The sequence below is a fragment of the Oreochromis niloticus genome, linkage group LG22 (assembly GCF_001858045.2).
Source record: "Oreochromis niloticus isolate F11D_XX linkage group LG22, O_niloticus_UMD_NMBU, whole genome shotgun sequence".
NCBI classification, from domain to species: domain Eukaryota; kingdom Metazoa; phylum Chordata; class Actinopteri; order Cichliformes; family Cichlidae; genus Oreochromis; species Oreochromis niloticus.
In genome coordinates this window covers 9613813-9633493 of record NC_031985.2, presented here as the reverse complement: position 1 = coordinate 9633493, position 19681 = coordinate 9613813, and the positions used below count along the sequence as shown (strand labels likewise).

Genomic DNA, 19681 nt, shown 5'->3' with positions numbered 1-19681 from the left:
TGAAGGAAGAACAGGAATAATATGAAAGCACTGTGGACTATCTGAAGACAGGCCCAGGGAGGACTGGGAAAAGTAAGTTACCTCAGTCTAGCTCGTAAAACACTGGCTGAAACATCGAGCTGACTTATTTTAGATTTTTACATTTCTAAAATTTCCACAAGCTACCCTCTGAACCTGAAGAGAATGGGAAAAGTCACTAATGACAGGAGGTTTTATTTTAACCAGAGGGTCACAGGCGCACACACACAAAAAAACAGCGGGTTACACTAAGCCACAAGTTCCCTTCTCCTTCGCTCCCCCTCCTCCTCTCCCTCTCCTCGCCAGGGAGACTGTGGCACTGCAATAAATTCTTGGCATCCGAGCACGTGCCAGAATTAAATATTGGAAAAGTTGCTCTTACTGCCATCACAAACATGGGTTGGGCTCTTGTGTTTTTTTTTTTTCCAGAGCTGCTGAGTGAGGTTTCTGAGCACACATCTGCCATGTGTGTCAGCGATGACGAGCACGGAGAGAAAAACTGCATGCGTGCATGTATGTTCGCCGCGTCTGTGCTCACCAATCGATCCAGATTGACGTGGGCGTGCGTGTAACCATCGCATGAAACCAGCATATCACAACATGTCAGTGTGTGGGCCACATCACACGGAGGCTATAATTAAAGTTTCGTGCTGCACTTATGTCACCCAGGATCTAACGCTCCATATGGGCTGTGTTTACACTGGGTGGCCGGGACCAGAACGAGAGTCGGCTTCGAGACCGGGGTGAAGCTGGGACGTGGCACACTCAGGCGCGCGCACAAATTTTACACGCTGTACTTTTAACTAGGATGCCATCCAGCTCAGACTAAAAGAAAAAAAAATTAAATTAAATTGAGTGAACGTCATCTGTAACCAAGGCAGGGTGGATTAGTACGTTCGAGTCTTTACCTACAATATTTGTCTTTGGCGAGTAAATTAGTGAGGCCCCCCACCGCACAGACTGGAAACTTTCTCAGACAATAATATTTGAATGTCTGTTATATACACTCTTTTGGGCTTTGTCAGCTTTAAAAGCATTCTTTCTCCGATTTCAAACCAAAGTCAGGGCAATGAAAAGAAAAAGATTTAGATTTGCAGTAGAATATAATCTTCTGTCCATGGCAAACGAGTTGCTGGTATCTTTACTGAGAAATACACCTAAAAATTGTTTTGTGTAAAAAAAACTATGCGAGTCATATTTTGCAGTAGTTCACAGCTGTCAGAAGGTGAGCCAACAAGCCACATTTATTTAAATCACAGACACTTGAAGAATATTTTTTATAACACTCTTAAACATGCCCCATGTTGAGCTTGAGCCCTTTATCTTTATATGTTGCTAAATAAATGGAAATTATCTCTGTTTTCAGTATTCTGAGCACCCAAAATCCTGCTTAAGGGCCCGGAGTATAAATCGAGAGATAAAACCCAGATAAGTACGGCCGCGTGAGCTGACCAAGCTCAGTAGAGATGAGCTGAGCATCCATGAGTCTATGAGAAGAGCAGACATTCACCGACATGACACCTGCTGAACCCTCAAGGTTGTCGCCAAATTAACCAACAGGTAAGGATAACATCCTACTACGTAAACAAGGTGCAGAGACTGCAACACGAGGTGGTGTCAGTGAAGTGTTAGAAGGGGCGCTGGAACAGCCTGTGAGCCCCAAAATGTGTCGGATGCAAGAATTGTAGCAGGTCTCAGCACCACATTCGCGAGCTCTACAACAGTGATGAACTCGGCTAGTCGCTGATTGCTGTTAACCTGTCAGCGCGGAGGCTCGGTGGTTAGCACCGTTACCTGACAGGAACAGGGCTCAAACACAGCCTCCCCGGGAGCTGCAGTTTCTTTTGCCACGTCAAAAACACATTAATGCCCAACTGCTCCTTAAGAATTTCTCCTCCTGCCATCAAGTAAAGTTCATTTATTGGAAATTCCTGCTGCAGCACCCGAGAAAGCATGTGTGTGCACAAGAAAAGAGCACATGTGGGGATGCACAGCTAGGATAAAAACATAGTAATAACTAATCTGATCGATTATGGTAATTTAATGAATTATTTAACAGGATTATCAGCTTAAACTATTAGTAGAAAACATGTTTTTCAAACAGATGACAATCTTGAACTTTAAGTAGAAATTAAAAGAAAGAAAGAAAGAAAGAAAACGAGGGGGGAAAAAAACGAGGTGGAGTTGGTGGGGAAAGAGGCCATCAGGTAGGGATTTATTCCCAGACTAGCGGGTGTTTTAAGACTAAAGTTCACCTCGTAAAGTGTCTCCAATCTCCCACAGCCCCCACCTTGACTGAAAATCACCTTTTTTTTGGTGCTAATGAAAGAGGTTTTTCAAAGCTCGCTTTACTCAAAACGTAAAATGCTTTTTTTCTTATCAGATGGAAAAATATAACATCACTTCAGTTAAGCACGGTAACAGACTCATTACATGTGGACCTGCTGAGCCAGGAACAACCCTGTGGTTGAATTAAAAGTGATGTGATGAGTACGTACCAGAGCCCATGTCGATGAAGGGGTAATTGACCAGCACTAGCTTGTTGAAGTTGAACTTGTAGGTGAACCTCTTCCCTTTGGTCTTGTGTAGGATCCTCTTGTTGTAGTAGTATCTGAAGAGAGAATGACAAAAAACAATGTTATGTCCCAGAACGCTAACATATCTTAAGGAACATGTAGTAAAACTTTGATAGTGGCCGCTTTTGTTGTAGTCTAGCATTTAAAAGAGTGTGAAAGCACGGATAAGCACAGCGCTGAGCTGCCACAGAGCGATAAGACACCAGTGATAACTCACTCATTAGCCAACATGTTTGCCTGTAAATCAGAAACATTAAGTCTGCAGGCCCTTTGAGGATATTAAAACCAAATCAAAGCTCAGCTGTCTTCTAGAAGTAGTGCATAGTGGTGTAAAATGGGTGGAAAGATGTTTAGAGTCATTACAAGATTTTCAGCTCTTAAAATAAGGGAAAAAAAACACTACAGGAACATAAAACACGAACAGCAGCTGCATTCAACCTCAGGGTCACAAACAGGCTTTAAACTTACCAAGACTTTCATGTTTAATGTTGATTTTCATGCTTAATGTTACAGAATTGGTGTTTTTGGCCGCGTTAAATCAAACCGGCAAACAATAAGCTCCAACTGTGTCTGTTTAGAGTGCTCCCTGTGTCGTAGCTTTACATTGCTCAGTGTACAGCGCACAATTAAACAAGCTGTTCGCAGTTAAATTCCAGCTCTCTCTGGGATTACTTAAGGAAGTGAGACAGCCGTTCAGACTCCGTCTTACCCAGGCGGCTCCATTAGTAAGGCTGTATTAGTCATCGTCAATACACACAGCGATGCAGAGGAGTGAATAGCGAGCTCTGAAAGACGATAAAATGGCTCCCTGTGACTCACCGATAGCCTCGGGAACAAACTACATTCATATTTCTTTACAAAAAAACTTGGGCATCAGTGTCTCTCATTCAGCTGTGACCGGCAACTTCAATGTGAGAAATCTAAGAAGCTGTTCATCATTATCGGCAGCATCAGGTGCAGATGAGCTCAGTGGTTACATATGAAGAGAGAAATATGGATTTCTGTGAATACAGAGCTAAAAATAAGCCTCTTAGTGTTAATAAATTGTATTGAGCTGCTCTCCAGTGTTGGAGGTGGCTGAATATAAAATGCTACGAGTATTTTGGCTTGTGTAACTGCCTCTAATGCGACCATTGATCCATACATAACCATTCATCTAGAAAGATCAATAGTATATTTGTGGACAAATAACATGTACACATAACACAAGAGCCAAACACGTGCAGTTGAAACAGCAGTAATACGTTTATATTAACTGTGCAGTGATATAACCGCAAAGTGAAATATTCCTCCAATCAATGAGTCACGCTGCAAGTGACAGAAAAACAATAATCATGGCTGTAATATTAGTGGTAATAATGAAGCTGCTCCTGTGTGAGCATTAGTCAGTAGAGTCTGGAACAAGTGAGAACAACCATGAGTGAAACAGGAGCTCACCCAGCCCCTCAGCGACTCAATGAGTGGAGGGCCTCTTCTGACAGCCGACTGCTACGCACGCCCACGCAGATGTAACGCAGACACACACACAGCACTACAGGCAGATATACAACAGGCACAAAGGCTCAAACATACGACGCAGGCAGAAAACAGGCAAGCCAACAACAAAAACTACTGACATGCACAGCAAACTAGAGGGAAAACAGAAAAAGGTGAAAAACAAGGGACACCACCTTTCAATTCTCAGGTTTTATGTATCAGGACATCTTTAAAAATCTAAAATTAATGTGTGACACGTCATTTTAGGTTTCCTGGTTCAATCCCGTTGGGTTTATGTAAGCATAAAAACCTATAGAGAAATCGTGTGAATTAGGGAGCAACTGAAAGTAGCTTTTTCTGTCAGTTTACTTTGACGGAGCTGCCAAACGACGGCTCATTTCCACGCAGCTTTACTGTCCTTTATGCATCAGAGTAACTTAACAATAAAAGGTGTTAAGAAGAAATACTTTAGGTAGTACACTTTGGGTGCACACGCCTCCGGTTGAAATTTCAAATATCACACACCGAAGATTTTGCAGGCCTAATGTGTATTAACACGGCTCAAAAAAAAAAAAAAAGAAAAAAAAAAAAGGGGCCTTTCAGGGTGTGACTAGAATCAATGAATCAATATTACCTTTCTTCTACTCATTGTTGGCCATTTAATAAATCAAAATACGTATTAAAGCTCTGTAAATTAAACCTTGCGTTAAGAAAAACAAAGATTTTGGTGGACGCCTAAATCTTTTGTGTAAAGCAAGCCTTCAGCCTCTCAACAATAAAGTTTTTTATTTCCTTCCTCCTTCTGTAAAGTAGCTGATTTGAAATATGAAGTCTTTCTCAATCAAATGGCATGTACTGCTATTTGCTTCGACACTTGAGAACTATGTAGAGGTGAAAAATTAACAGGAGCGTGCAGGCAAAACCCAGTGCAAACAAAAAAGGTGGAAAAACACATAACACATCAGTATATACACGACACACACACACACACACACACTCAGCATTGAATGGCAGGATCTGTGTGTGGGTGTTAATAATATCAGGGCTGTGTGTGCTGTGAAAGCTGGTGAACATAATGTTCGCTGACATGATAAATGGAAGGCACTTTGAACAAATCGGGGAAAAGGGCAGGCACATATGTGTGAAAGAAACACGCATACACAATCTCAAACAGCACCGAGTCAATATGGGGCAGCCAGTCTCACATCGTGGGGCCCTGGTTCTCTCGAGGCCTCGTGGTCTTTGAACTTCCTTCAAACAAACTAGAAAGGACTTTGGACCGTACAGACCCGACTTCTGTGCAGCGAACGCACTTGCAGATATGAAGGAGCCCAAAAACACATACGCTCGATAACACGCACCGTATGAAGAAACGTACATGTGTGTACCGGCGCGTGTTTGCTTCAAAAGGCGGCGAGAAGCATCAATCAAAGATGAAGAGGACTTTCTTCTGACGACGTCAGAATTAATTAACAGCTCGTTGTTAAAAAGGTTTAGAAAACCACAGAAAAGGCATTCACAGCAGAGCCTGGCTCCAGCTGCTCCTTGATGTGAAACACTGAGAGCAGGGAGAAAATAACTGCTGAGATATCAAACTGACTGTTAATATACTGTTAATTCTCTGTGGGCTTAGTTCCTTCGTGGGGATAAGAGGCCTGTAATGCCCACACTCACATTTGGTCTGTTTTTGTGTATTAGCAACAAGTTTAATAAGTTTCAGTTCACAGAGGAGATCAAAGGGGCTCCCAGTTTATCACCCAGTGGTTTCAGACTGAACTTACAGGACAATGCTGCCAAATATTTCCTGATGTGTTGTCACTTCAGATGGTTTTAACCCCCATGCTCAAAATAGGTCTTTGCAGGGGGTAACAGCACACATGGGCACCATTGGCCTGCACAGAGTTAAGGCAATGAGTCTGTGCTGCTTTACTTAGCAGTTGTTAGTGCATTCTGTTATTTTGGGCCATTTGGTAAACAGAAATGTGTTTTATGAGTAAATGAAGCCAAACTTTAAAAAAAGAAAACACAGGTCCTAATTACAGTTTGGTGACTTGACTTTGGTGCAACCACACTTGTACCAAAAACTGCTAGCACTGATTGTCTTTTAAACATTAAGATAAGTTAAGCATGAAATGCTCCTACAGCGGGGATTAAAATTGAGCCTTTATGATATACAGTGACTTCTTAGTGACGGATTTGTTGTGTATTTGGCTGCAAGTGGTTGAATCGCTCTTAATTTCAAAGCTCAGTGGTAGCTAACTAGTTAGTCGCAGCCTCTTTCATTATGTCTTCCCTAATGCCCGGCTCAATGGCCTCATCATTGAACTTCATCTTCAGAGAGGATCTTGTCTTCAAGTTGGGGTTACCAACTCTTCAGGACAGTGCAATAACAAGAACCAGCAGAAGGTGGAAAGCTGCTATATGTGGTGCTACGCCAAGCTTGTGGAGGCTGCAGAGCAGTGTAAGGACTACTGCTGCCAACTGCAGCCCAGGATGGCGCCTTTGGACTTGAACTACAGTACAAGAGACTCAGTGTAGCGCATGCTGGGTCTGTGAGATTGCATCTCTAGCAGGTTTTTCTTTGTAGAGCTTCACATTACATGTGGACATTTCAGAAGTGTAATATTTTGTCTGCTCTAAGTCTTATTATTGAAAATTGATCAGATTCTCTGCCGTTCCTGGGTGCAACTTCCTGTATTGATATGCTCTGTGCAGCTTGATGAAGCTTTTGTTTCGGACACTATTGAACAACATGAAGATGATTGCTTCTTCTGAAATGCAAGCATTATCCGGGGTAGGTGCAATTAGCTGCGCCGGAGCTCGAAAGAATCAATGCTGTGCTTGTTTGTCTCGCTTAATGCATTCGACAAAAAAAGTAGTCAGCAGAAATCAAAGAAAGATTAGGGGATTGTTGCGGATGTGTGTACGCGCATATGTGGGCACACGTGTGCAAGCCACCCTACCCATACTACCTCAAATGGAAGCTAAAATGAGTCAGAAGCACCGACTTCTGCTGCACTGTTTATCTTTATTGTTGGGTATGCTAACAGCCAACCAATGCTGCAAAATAAATACTTGATCCTAATTTGAAAATCATCATCATCACTTTCTGATCAACAAACTGGTGTTGATATCTGAATTCAAGCTTGGAAAGCATCGCTTTAAATATGCAGGCATATGAGGTTATGTTGGAAAAAATAAAGTTTAAGCAACAAACAACACAGATGGGCTGGAGGAGGACTGACATATAACAAGGTGTTAAGTGTTTGTGTGTGTTTGTAGGAGCGCGCGCGTGTGTATGTGTGGTGACGAGGCAGCATAACTAGTCATCACCATAGCAAACTATATCCCACACCAACCTACAACACAGGAGGCGACACCAGTGACTGGATGTGTGTGTGTTCACAAGAACAGACTGGAAGCTAAATAAAAATTTGCAGCATCCCACATGTGCTCTGCAGAGGGTGAAGGTGTATGTTTCCAAATCGGCTGACACCCTGGAGTTTCAGCATGCCGCGCAGATGCACAAATCACGACTACACACCAGTTGTTTTTTTTCCTTTTCTTCCACCTCGCAAAGTGTTGTAAATCAAACAAAATCAACATCAAAGTTACAAAAAAGGCAGAAAAATAGAAAAAAGTGCTCAAACCAAGTAAGAAATGCAGCTAAATGTCTTAAAGATGAATTATTATTGAACAATAAACAGAAATCTGAAAGAAATTATGAAGATAAAAAAGCTTTTCCCCCCATAGTTTAGAGTCAGTCTAGAGCTGGGCGATAGACCGATAACGATATGTATTGCGAAATAACTTTTTCTCGATAGAAAAATTTAACTATTGTGATAGGCCTCATCTCTCGTCCTCTTAAAAGAAAAAAAAGAACAGCCAATCCAAATTAAGTAGCGCAGAGCCGAACCAATCACAGCCGCAGCGTCACGTCACGTGACTTGTTACGTACAGCACAAGTGCCAAGGCGCACGTGTATTTGTTTGGGAAGCAGCCAGCCGGGCTGCCCAGGTAATGGAGGAAATGAGTGCGCCGACTAGAGAAAAATCAACCGAGAGCGTGAGCGAAGGTTACCGAAGAAAAAACAGATGATGGTTCCAATGCCGGAGAGCTTGTCGAACGGAAGGGCCACAGAAGTTCCGTAGTGTGAAGGTATTTCGGCTATTTCAAGTCTGACAAAAAACAGAGTAGCGCGCACTGTAAATTGTGCCGAAAGCAAGTCTGGAAAGACAATAAAGCGGTGCATGCTCAATCTCTGACTGAAAGCGCTAATTCGTCATTCGGCTTTTGTCAGACTAAAGTCACTGTTAAAACTGTTTGAAAAGCTAAGCTATACAACAAGGAGAGATTGAGAATTTCCTTTTAGTTCTCAGTTTATTTGATATTGACAAAAGTTAGTCAGTTTTGTCTGTTCTTCTGTAAAACGACCTAAGATTTATTTTTAGAATTAATATTTTGTTTCTAAGTGGAATTGACAATTTAGTGGTGTGTTTTGTTTGTTCTATTTTGAAACTTAAACGCTTTAGCGGCTGCCTTTTGTGTAGTTTGCAATATTTGCCTTTATTTATCTGAAACTGAAGTCTCATGTTCCTTAAGTACATCTACCCTGTTGAACTTATTATGGGAAATAAATATTTAAATCAAAACAAGCTGCTGATTATTTCACATTTTACTTGTGAGCAACGGCACATTTAAATCTTACAAATATAGTTATTTGGCTTATATCGTGATATATATCGTTATCGCCTGAAATGAAAAAAACATATCGTGATATGAAAAAATCTTATATCGCCCAGCTCTAAGTCAGTCTGGTGCCTCTCACTGTAAAATAGAACACAGTTCATGGCAAACTATGATGAAAGCTTTTCTTCAGCTCCAATTTTTCAAATATCATTTGAGTTTGTTTTCAACACCTACAAGTACAAATGAACAGAAAACAAAAAAGAGACTCAGTATAATTTAAAAATAAATCATAGTCCAATTCTGTTGTGTGTGAATGGACCGTTATCCTTAACCCTGTGGTTTGATGTACTTTACTACCCTCAAAGAGGATCCATTTGAAAAATCAATCCAGCACACTTTACTGAGTTTGTCGGAGTCCGGCCGAGGTTCAAAACAACATGATTCAAGCTGCTGTAACTTAACATTTACTTATGAAACATTCTACTCTCCTGCGTTGTGGATAGCTTTATAAATACATGACCTATGACCTAAATACATGGCTTAGCATTAGTATCAGCTAGCTGGAAAAAGCTAGCTGCTTTTAATTGGTGTTAACAGATCAACAAATACGAGCCATCCTAGCTCTCCAGTCCTGTTGTGGAATGGGTTAAACTCAGGTGTAACGAGGCTCGACTTTGGTGATTAAGGCTTCTGCAGCACTAGTGCTGGGCGATATGGAAAAAATATTTATCACGATATGAATTATTTTATATCACGATAACGATATATATCACGATATACCACCTGACCTGTGGTCATCTGGAAAGTATGCAGTCTTTAAACAGCGAGTGGAGAGGGTGCAGTCTTTGTTTTGAGTTACCGTAAAGCATGTCGCAAATCCGGGTGCACGTAAAGCAGCACCATGTGTCAAAAACACAAGACTGAGTTTCTTTGCAAAAAATATCATTTTTTTATACTTTATTTTCTCTTGCATAAAGTTAAGAGTATGTATAGTGAGAAGACAACACTAATATTTGCACAGGCTATTTAACCCTTTAAGACCTACCATAGAACCAAGTCCGCCAGAGCTTATCTTTACATTTATTTATTTTGAGTGTCCTCATAGTTTTATTTTTGAAATACACAAATTTTTATATACTACAGGAAAAATGAAAATAAATAAATGCAAATTTGCAAAAACACAGCATGTGCATCAAAATAAACGATTTACAATAGTGCAATTTGACTTCTAAGCATCCCAGAAACGATACAGAAAAGCATAAAGTCAAACATGACTTTTAAAAATACCAACATAGACTTTGAAGCTTAAAAAACTACATTTTCCGCGAAAATGACGTCACTTCCGGTTTCGGACAGGTAATGGCGGACATAAGATAGTTCGCGCTGACTTATATTCCAATGTAGGAAGTGTTATGAACAGCTGATCGGATCGGCAAAGCCTGTTTCTGGAATATTATGTTTTTGTTGCTGGAAGTGCTTTTTATGCAATTTTTTGCAAAGCTATATGTGGAAGAAAACCGTGACCTAGGGCAAGCTAATGGAATAAGATGTAAGTACAACTCCTACGGTTTCATATGCAAAAAAAAACCTTGCGCTACCTTACGTGGTTACAGTTCTACAGGGATTTAAAAATAGTTAGGGAAAACGGAGTTTGCCTGCTCCGACCGGTTGTAAAGGGTTAATGATATATTTTATGTAATAATTTGTAAAATTCTGGTTAGAAACGATATAAACGATAGAAGACAAATGGCACGATAGACACTTTCTATCGTCCACACGATATATATCGTCATATCGCCCAGCACTATGCAGCACTATGGAAAAGTGACTACAACTAAGCTTACTTTAAGCTTAGCTACAGGTTGGTTACTTGTGATGTTAGTGGTGACCAACTGAATAATTTAGAGAGAAAAAAAAAAAAGATTTAAAGTAAAGAGAAACCATCATTAACCTAATGTGTTGCAGCTTACTCTGACACAGTCTAAAACTCATGGTCTACATTAAAGTAGTACAGATCTGAACTGGACTGATAACATCTTAGAAACTACAGGTAACTGTGCTTATGATTTACTAAAATAATAAGCCAATTTAACCAACCTGGCACTAACTAGCAAGCACAGCAAAGTTTAAACGTTTAATTTCACACTTTCAGACCTTTTTAGTAACACTTTTAATTAAATTAAGGACAAAACTAAACACTTTCCAAATGGGGAAAAAGGTCACTTCAGATAAAATGAAGTATCTGGTTCCTCATTTCCAGGAACACTTTTAATCATCAGGAGTTACAATTATCCTCAAGCCATTTGTTGTTAAAATTGCATCTTTCATTTCCGTAAACTAATGAGCAGACTGGCTGGCAAAAGCCTTCTTCATCATCAGCTTCAGGTGTCTGAGTGTTTGCCAGCCAAAGACTTCTGCACTTAAAAAACAAACAAACCATTTTAAGTCTATTACCAACTATCCCTGTATATATTTACACAGGCAGCCACCACCGAAAGGGTCAAACTACGAAGACGAAAGATGTTTTAATACAAAGTGTTTAAATATATTTTTTTACCTTTTCTTCTTATAACCAACTATGTTAAGTACTCGTTGAATACAAGTGAAGAAGGTTAACCACGATTGGGTGCAGTCCTGGTAGTGAGCGGGACTGCAACTCTGAGTCAGGCCTGTTCCTGATCCAAGTGGCATTGTGTGGCAAAAATTCTCCATGTGCAATGAAAATAACACATTTCAAACTGAATTTAGAGCACAAAGACACAAATTTTAAGGGATTTTTTTTTAAAGCCAACTATGTATCATAATTATTTTAAAAGACTTCAGGGACCTGCGATCATCCCGAGTCAAGTATTGGGTGACCAGATAATGAGTGAAAATTAGAAGCATTGAGGACAAAAGTTCCTGGCTGAAGTTGAACCTTAAACCCTTAAGGCACAAAAGGGGAGCCACTATAAACACGCAGTAATTCACGTTGGTAGTATCAGCAAGTTTCATGCCTGAGAATGACTGCAGGGTGAAATGCATAATGTATTTACCTCAAAGAAAGTAAAGGAGTAAAAATAAATAAATAAATTGAGGGAACCATGAAAGCACAATCCAGACTCATCTCATGTGTGGAAAATATTGATCATATATGTGAGTTGTAGTCTTGTTTGAATGGTTAAAGTCTTGCTGAACATGTGTTTCAAAATATAAAGTGAACCGTGTTTGAGAAGCTGACGTCTGTTAGACCCGTGTTAAAACCATCCCTCCCCTCTTTCCTCCCCTCTTTAGTCCCACCTGAGTGCTCTGCTGAGCTTGTCGTAGTTCATCTGCGGTTTACACTTCCTCGCCCCCCACAGGCGAGCCACCTCGTCTGGGTCCTTGATGACAAACTCTCCGTAGTCTCCCTGCCAGGCGATGACATCATGGTACTCCTCTTTCCGGAGCAGCTCCAGAATGAAGTGCCACAGCTGGATCTGCCTGGAGCCCGGGCTCGACTCTGGCTTGTAGGCCCACTCTGGGAAGGCAAACCCTGGGGTAAAAGAGAGAGGCGTTCAGATGGATGATCGTGACAAGGAAAAGTCTTGTGTTTGAGTCATGTTATTGGTGATCAGCATGTGATTAACTATGATCCCTCTGAAGCCTTTAATTGTCGACTGGACTGGACTGCGGCCATTTTGTTGCCAGGGTCAACATCACAACAGCTGTAAACTGCTTTTGTTTAAAGCTAATACCCCTCAGGATTTTAAACTATGAGCATAACAGGTGACAAAGGAACTGTGCTAAGCTAGGAGAGGGGAATATTTGAGAAAGGATATAAGACGTAAGATTGATGGGAGCAAAAAAAACTTGAATCCCTAAACATCTTCTTGCAAGGCTTTGGTGCCTCAGCGAAAGCTGGTGATGAGCACTTTCGGTTAAATCTGTTCCCACAGATTGCAGTCATATCAAATCTTCCCCTGCTATCAGCATCAAAGCTGGAAAATCAGCAGTGTTACAACAGATTAACAGGCCTTGAAATATGCACAGACAAAATATAAGCTGTGGTTTTTTATAACTGCTATCAGAGCACAATCTCACCAGAGCACACGCACTATTACCCGAAAGTTTAAAGTATAGGCTTTGTGTTGTAAAGCAGTGGGTGGCAGTAAAAGACTCAACACCACTTCTACAGAAGGCCAGGCTGAAAGGCTGCATAGCAAAGGGGCGCGCGCACACAGACACACAGACACACACAGACACAGACACACACACACACACACACACACACACACACACACACACACACACACACACACACACCTTATTAGGACCAGATGTGCCTTGGCAATCAGGCTGAGAAAGCTGAGGGTGGGAAACATATGGGCACAATATAACAATGTTAAATTTTGTGAGTGTGTGTGTGTTTATGTAACTGTAAAGAAACACACTATCCTAAATACCAAGGTTACAATCAGTTTCCCACACTCTACAAAGTCTGTCATATCTATACAGCAATGATGGCGAACTGTTAACAACGATATGCTCAAGGCTGCTGGACTGTAACGCTGTGTGACGTGGCCCGTTGAACCAAGTTTGATTAAACTGCAAGACACTCATGATGAAAGGTAGGTGCCATTGCATCACCATGCTATGCAGAAAGCCATGCGATGTATAAGAGTATGCAACCAACAAATTGGCACAGTAAACTGGGAAATGCTTATTTCTTTTTATCCTTTATGGCCCTGTCAACATGTGAGAGGAAAGCGCTCTGGGGCAGCTCCATAAAAGCAGCCAATAACAAAAAACAACCACACAAAATAGGCGAAATACCAGATGAAAACCAGATAAGATGACATTAAAACAGAAAAGAGGGGCATAAGCTGTGAGAATCAATAAAAAGGTGCACACCTGGTAACTAAAATCCAGTGTGAAGTAAGTGTGTAAGTGGACCTGGGGTCCAGATGTTGATTAAAATCAATTAGGACTTTTTCATTGTGCTTCTCTTGTTGTCTGCACTGACTGTTTACTGGGATGGGGATCAGTTATGAATAGGTTTCTTTCAAGACTGTTTTTACATTATTAGAGGTTTACTTATTGTTGTTGTTGAAAACTGCAGTATCATAGGGATTTTTGTAAGCTGTGGATGACGCCTCACCATTGAATGAGCTCACTGGCCCTTCGGCTGCATGAGCCAAAATGAAGCCATGTTGAGAATAAATCAAAAAAACTCACTGTCACAGCACTGTCTGAGTAAAATGGCCGTAAATCTGATGATGGCTCAGACCTGTGGCTCTTTAACAGTGCTTCATTCATAGCTGCAGGAAACTGCATTCATGAGTTACAACACAAGAGATCACACTCCTAAAAGTCCAAACATTATGTCCTTCATGCTGTGGCTACATCATAACTGCAAACTCCTCTGAAGCCCCACGCTGTAACCTGAAGTGCACCTCACCTATCAGTGAGAAAATAACAATCATTGTCTTAATGTAATGAATGAGAACCATAGAATCAATATAAAGACTAACGAATGCCAGCAAATTCCTGGAAGGCGATTGCATAATGAACATGAGGGAATGTACAAAGAAGTGGATTAAAAAGAGTAGGGACCCATGAGGGAAAGAAGTCAGAGCATTTTATTTGTTTCTGTCAGCTGGCATTGCATATAAGACACCACGACCACAAGGTAATTAATACATAATGCACCAGCACAAATGCCAGCAATGACACGGCCACTTGCGCAGGTTACGTCGCAGTCTAAATCAGGCCCTAGACTGTAGGTTTGGCCTTCTCTAGAGGAGAGAGATCAGAATGTTGCCTTTGTATGAATGTTTTAAGAATCGAGCCAAACAGCATGCAGACATATTATGTTTTGGGTCTGGCACCCAAAATATTTAGCCTGGATCTGCGCGCACTTGCTCTTTTCTTTGAAATAAACAAAACAGCAGACATCAGTTTATCAAAAAATTTACTTTTTTAATCGGAGCAGAAAGGGGCTTTTTACAGTGTTTCTGTCAAAAGGTTATTTTTGCTACAGAGGTGTTTGTATCTATTTGAGTCCTTCACTGTGAACCAGTTAAAAGTGCAACAAATAACGGAAACAAATCATGTGTGAAGGTGTTTTGCAAAGCTTGAGTGGATGACAAACTCTACAGTGGGTCACATCATCCCTACCCACACACACACACACACACACACACACACACACACACACACACACACACACACACACACAGGTAGCACATCCTCAACACACCGTGTGATTTGCTTTCACATACAACTGCCCGTGCTGATACTGTTCGCAGTGCTGCGATACATTCAAATTCAGACCACAGCGGTGCTTGTGTTTACAACCCACTTTGAAATTAACATGTGTTTTCTCTTATCCAGATACAGATCACATTTTATTAGCAGGTGTAAATGGAGTCAAAGTGAGTCATGGAAAAACTAACCCAGTTGGAAACCAAAGTCCACTATCAGGTGTGCAAAGTGGAGCTGGGCCTCACCATGAATACATAAGTCAGGGGAAAAGCGGTGTAAGTATCAGCTGCAGAAGCAGACTGTATCAGTAATGCATAACCAACCAAAACTGGCAACATCTAACCACAACAAAAGACAGTGCGTAAACTAAGACCTATGGAGACATCAGTCATACAGAGAGAAAGAAAGCCACAAAAAGGCACTTGGCTGATGTTTACAATACACAGCGCAGCCACATAACAAGAAGTCATATACACATACCACTCAACCATGGAAGCAGATCCTTTAGAGCATGAAAAACTATTCATAATAGCATCACAGGAATTTAAATTCTGCAAACACCGGCATGCTGCCACACTGGTGCAAGCTCCTTGTGTATCAACATCTGGCTAAGTAACGGAGACAAACCAGTTGAGTAATGTTCAAATTTAAGAACATTTTGTTGTTCAGCACACTCCAAATCCTGCAAGAAAACTTCACAGCACTGCTTCTTCTACTAAACCAAAAGTAATACATGCTATCACTCATCACGCCCCCCCCCCCATCTCTCTCCCATCAAATTAATGTGATATTTCATAAATGTTCCTGCATCAAGGGGCTCAATCCATAAGCCTGAGTCATCACATCACAGTGATGGAGACATTTTATGAATTCAAACTGACTGACCTAACCATTTACAAAAGCGCATTAGTCACCTAAATTTGTATTGCAACATTTTTTTTATTTTATTTTATTCATGGACTGTCAGAGTAGCTCTGCATGATTCACGGTTCAAAATAATCTTTATCCTACAGTCGGGCCTCGCTGCAGCCTCTCAGTTCATTGACTGTCTGAGCCATTTTAGCTATACCACCTCTGTTTTAGCAACCTTTCTTTAGATTGGCTGCCCCTCTTAACAAAATGTTTCAGCAACAGGTAGGTGGTACAACAGTTATAGAATTCGGCTATTTGCCTTCACTTATATCACACAGATTTTGGAATTACAAAAAGAAAAAAAGGGCTTGAGAAACTTTGGCCCTGTTGAATACGAGTAACCAACACTGTAAGCTTGTTTATACATGTGACAGAAACTAAAGGAGTGCAAGTTTTCTGAAGTGATTTTCCCTCTCCAAATCTGTAAATATGCTGGCTACAACTACTTTAAGTATTTTCTTTTTTTAAAGTTGGCAGCTACAAAACTTCTAAAAGCAATCGTAAGGAAGAGTAAAAAATATCCTGAAAAACAGGCGCGCTCCTGGTGACTAATAAACAACATGCTGCTATCTGATCTCCAATGGTGCTCGGAGAGAGAGCCAAAAGACAGACGAGCTGGCTGTGATAGTCGCTAACAGCCATTTGAAGGCAGATTACTAATGGGGTACAAGCATATGATTCATACCGCGGACAATAAGGCTCTTGTCACTGGGGACAGGTTAGGCGTTGTGACACAATCGCTGATGAAAAACACACATGTGCACATGTAGTACATGCACAGATGCCCGGTGACACATACAACGCACAGCGGGGAGGAGGGGATTGAATCAAAGTGGGCGAGCTAATATCTCGCAAAGTACACAGATACACAACACAGGTTAGTGGCGAGAGGTAAGTGGGTTCATGCGTGGGTGCACAGAGCACACAGACAAAGAACACAGAAATAGCAACCATGCCCACTGCATGTGTGTGTGTTGCAGATGTCCCTGCTGACTCATAGCTCGTTCGTTTTGTCGTTCGCCTTTCACAGATTCCGCCTTTCTCCCCCTCAACGCTGCAGCCATCGCTTCCTTTCTTCATTTCTTTTCTCTTTCATACTGTCCCTCCCTCCCTCACTCACTCAGCCTCTAAGACACACAGTCTCCTAGCAACAAAAGCTTTTAGCTCTAAAAATAAATGGCCGAGTCACGACAAACAAGACAAAATATGATTCGATTACTGAAACTTGCCAAAAGAGTTTTGAGTTTGCAGCGCAGTCAGAGAGCTGCAGTGTGAGGGTGTGATCTGTCTAAAGCCGCCTGGCCAGAAGGGCCCTGCTTCACTGTCATGCCGTGTTTACAAAACACATGTTGGCCTGTCCTAAAGGCACTGTAGAGGCACGCTTTTACCATCACAACGATAAATCTGCATTAAAAGTAAAAGTACTGTACACAGTTTACATCTCAGCTCAAAAGACACACAAGACCTGTTCATTCACGCCTCCTAAACTGATTCAGAAGCAAAACAGACGGACCCAGAAAGCCAGACAGCAAGCACCGCTGATGGTGCAGCATTTCAACAGATGCACCAATGAGGGTCCAGTTGGAGGTGCATCTGTTACAGCTGGTGGTTACCGCAGTGCGAGTAAAAACACACACTGAGGCTAAAAGCCAGAGAGGTGGAGATCAAAAAGACTAGAGAAGCAATAAAACTTTGACTCACACAAACTATCACCACCCCTAAGAATCTAGCGCACCCTAAACTTTATGACACGCTTCCAATTAATCTTGTTTAAGAATATTAGGGTTTAAAAACTAATAATGAAGGATACCCCCTAGTGTAACTAGTAATAAAGCACAATTACTTCTGATAGCGGTACAAAGAAAGTTTTTTGGCTCAAAAATTACCATTTGAGGGCCGACTTCACATGCAACCATAGCTGCTCAGCATTTTTTGTTATTTTTTTTCCTTTCATTTTAAGCCAATTAAAACTGTTTAAAATGACTTATTACAGTCCTGGAAAAGCCAAAACGTCATTGTGCATGCAGGAAAAACCCTCTCAAATACTAAAATAAGCATAATAACTCAAAACTGCGAGTATTAGAGAGCCGCTTAATGCAGACCCTTAGGCTGACTGTAGTTCTTCTAGTGGCCACTTGAAGCTGGCTCCAAAAGCAAGTAAATCTAATGCTAGGCCCAGTTTAACAGCATTAAAATGGATATTAACAAAAACGAACAAACAAAAACTTTGCCTCTGTTTAGTTTCTCCCTTCATAAAAACTGTGCAATGAATTAGTTTTTACAACTCATCCAATTGTTTCGCAGAATTAGGGGCGTGGCCACTGGGAATGACAAGTAATCAGTGTCTGCTCAGGTTAACTTCCGCTTACTGAGTGGTTCGGTCCTTCCAAGAAGTTTGTGCTTCCGCTGCACCCATAGACTTTATGATGCGTCCGGATGGCCACGCCTGATAGTATAACTTCAGAGACGTAATACCAAAAAAAAAAAACTGAATACAACCGACCAGTTACCAGTCATGTCCAAAGAGCAGGGGCCTTGTACTTCAAGTAAAAGATCCTCCACTACTGATCTCTAGTGTTAAGTGTGCATGTAAAAACATATGCAGAAAATGTGTCTTGTGTGTGCTTTTGTTGGCAGTTTTGCTGTTTTTATTCACACTAGAGCTGTGTACAAAGTGTTAGAGAAGTGTTATGGGACTGCAAACACGCCATCTTCCAGAGAAACTCTTAAAAATAAATTTGGAATCTTTTTTTAAACATAATGCCAACACGTGAAACTCGTAGAGCTTAGAGAAATACTCCTCAGCAGCAAGTGAAGTGTTAACATGTCCGAGCTATTATTCAGCTTGTTTTATGGCTGCTCTAGTTTAGTCCACGGCTGACGGCGCAGGAGGCCACAAGTCAGTGAAAACTTAAGTAGACAAAGGGAAAAAACTCTTGTACTATCTGGCAAACTTTGCTCCAGACAGGAAGAATTTCTGATTGTCAGGCAGAGGGGGAAGCACACGATTTCAGGCCTCGCTGGAGTCTATATATAGCCAAGTACAGGGCATTAAAACTCATTTACTATTAGCCTGCAGTCCCAAGCCACCTGCATGCTCCCATCCAAGAGAAACACAGTTTGTGCAGCAATAATCACAGGGTGAGCGGGTTTAACACGCAGGTCTGCTTTTCTTACGGACTCTGACGTCACTCCAGTTGGAACGGTACTCATAATGACCGATAACCATCACTGGGGTATTGTCCAAAAAGGCCTGCAGCCGCTGAGCCCAAACACAGGCTGCCTCTTTCTCTCCAACAAGTTTCTTTAACATGCTGTTAATTCTATCCATCTATCCCCCCGTTTATTTTTCCCTCCCTTCCTCCTATTCTTTGGCAGACCTATATTTAGCCACTGGAAAGGTCGGTGTGTGTCTGTCTGCAGGGTAATGATCCAGGGCCATGGAGAGGAGGTAGCAGACCAGGCTCAAATCTCTGAGGGGGCTGGCTCACTGCTGAAATCTGGATTTTTTTTTTAATTTTTTTTTTTAAACCAGTGCAGGGATCAGGATAACACATAAAGGCAGGAAACAAATGGGTACAGAGCAGGAAACGGGGAATCTCTGCTGGGCGTTAACGGCACCGGCATCTGCAGAAAGTCATATTTTGGAGGAAAACGCAAATAAACAAATGCGAAAAGAATTAAGATAAAGTTCCAACTTCACTTAACATTTAACTGCCACACTATATGATCTCCAGATTAAAAGATTTAAATGATGGACAGAATCTATATTAAAAGGATAGTGA

General features: G+C 41.3%; 1 protein-coding gene across 1 annotated transcript in view; it reads right to left on the bottom strand.

Annotated features, from left to right (window-relative positions):
• erf (Ets2 repressor factor) overlaps nt 1-19681 on the bottom strand; it is a 46902-nt gene that overhangs the window by 6351 nt on the left and 20870 nt on the right. The window contains exons 2-3 of the mRNA XM_005459090.4: nt 12039-12273; nt 2517-2629 (exon numbers count right to left, since the gene is read on the bottom strand). Coding sequence (XP_005459147.1) covers nt 2517-2629; nt 12039-12273 — 348 coding nt within the window. The remainder of the gene's footprint in view (nt 1-2516; nt 2630-12038; nt 12274-19681) is intronic.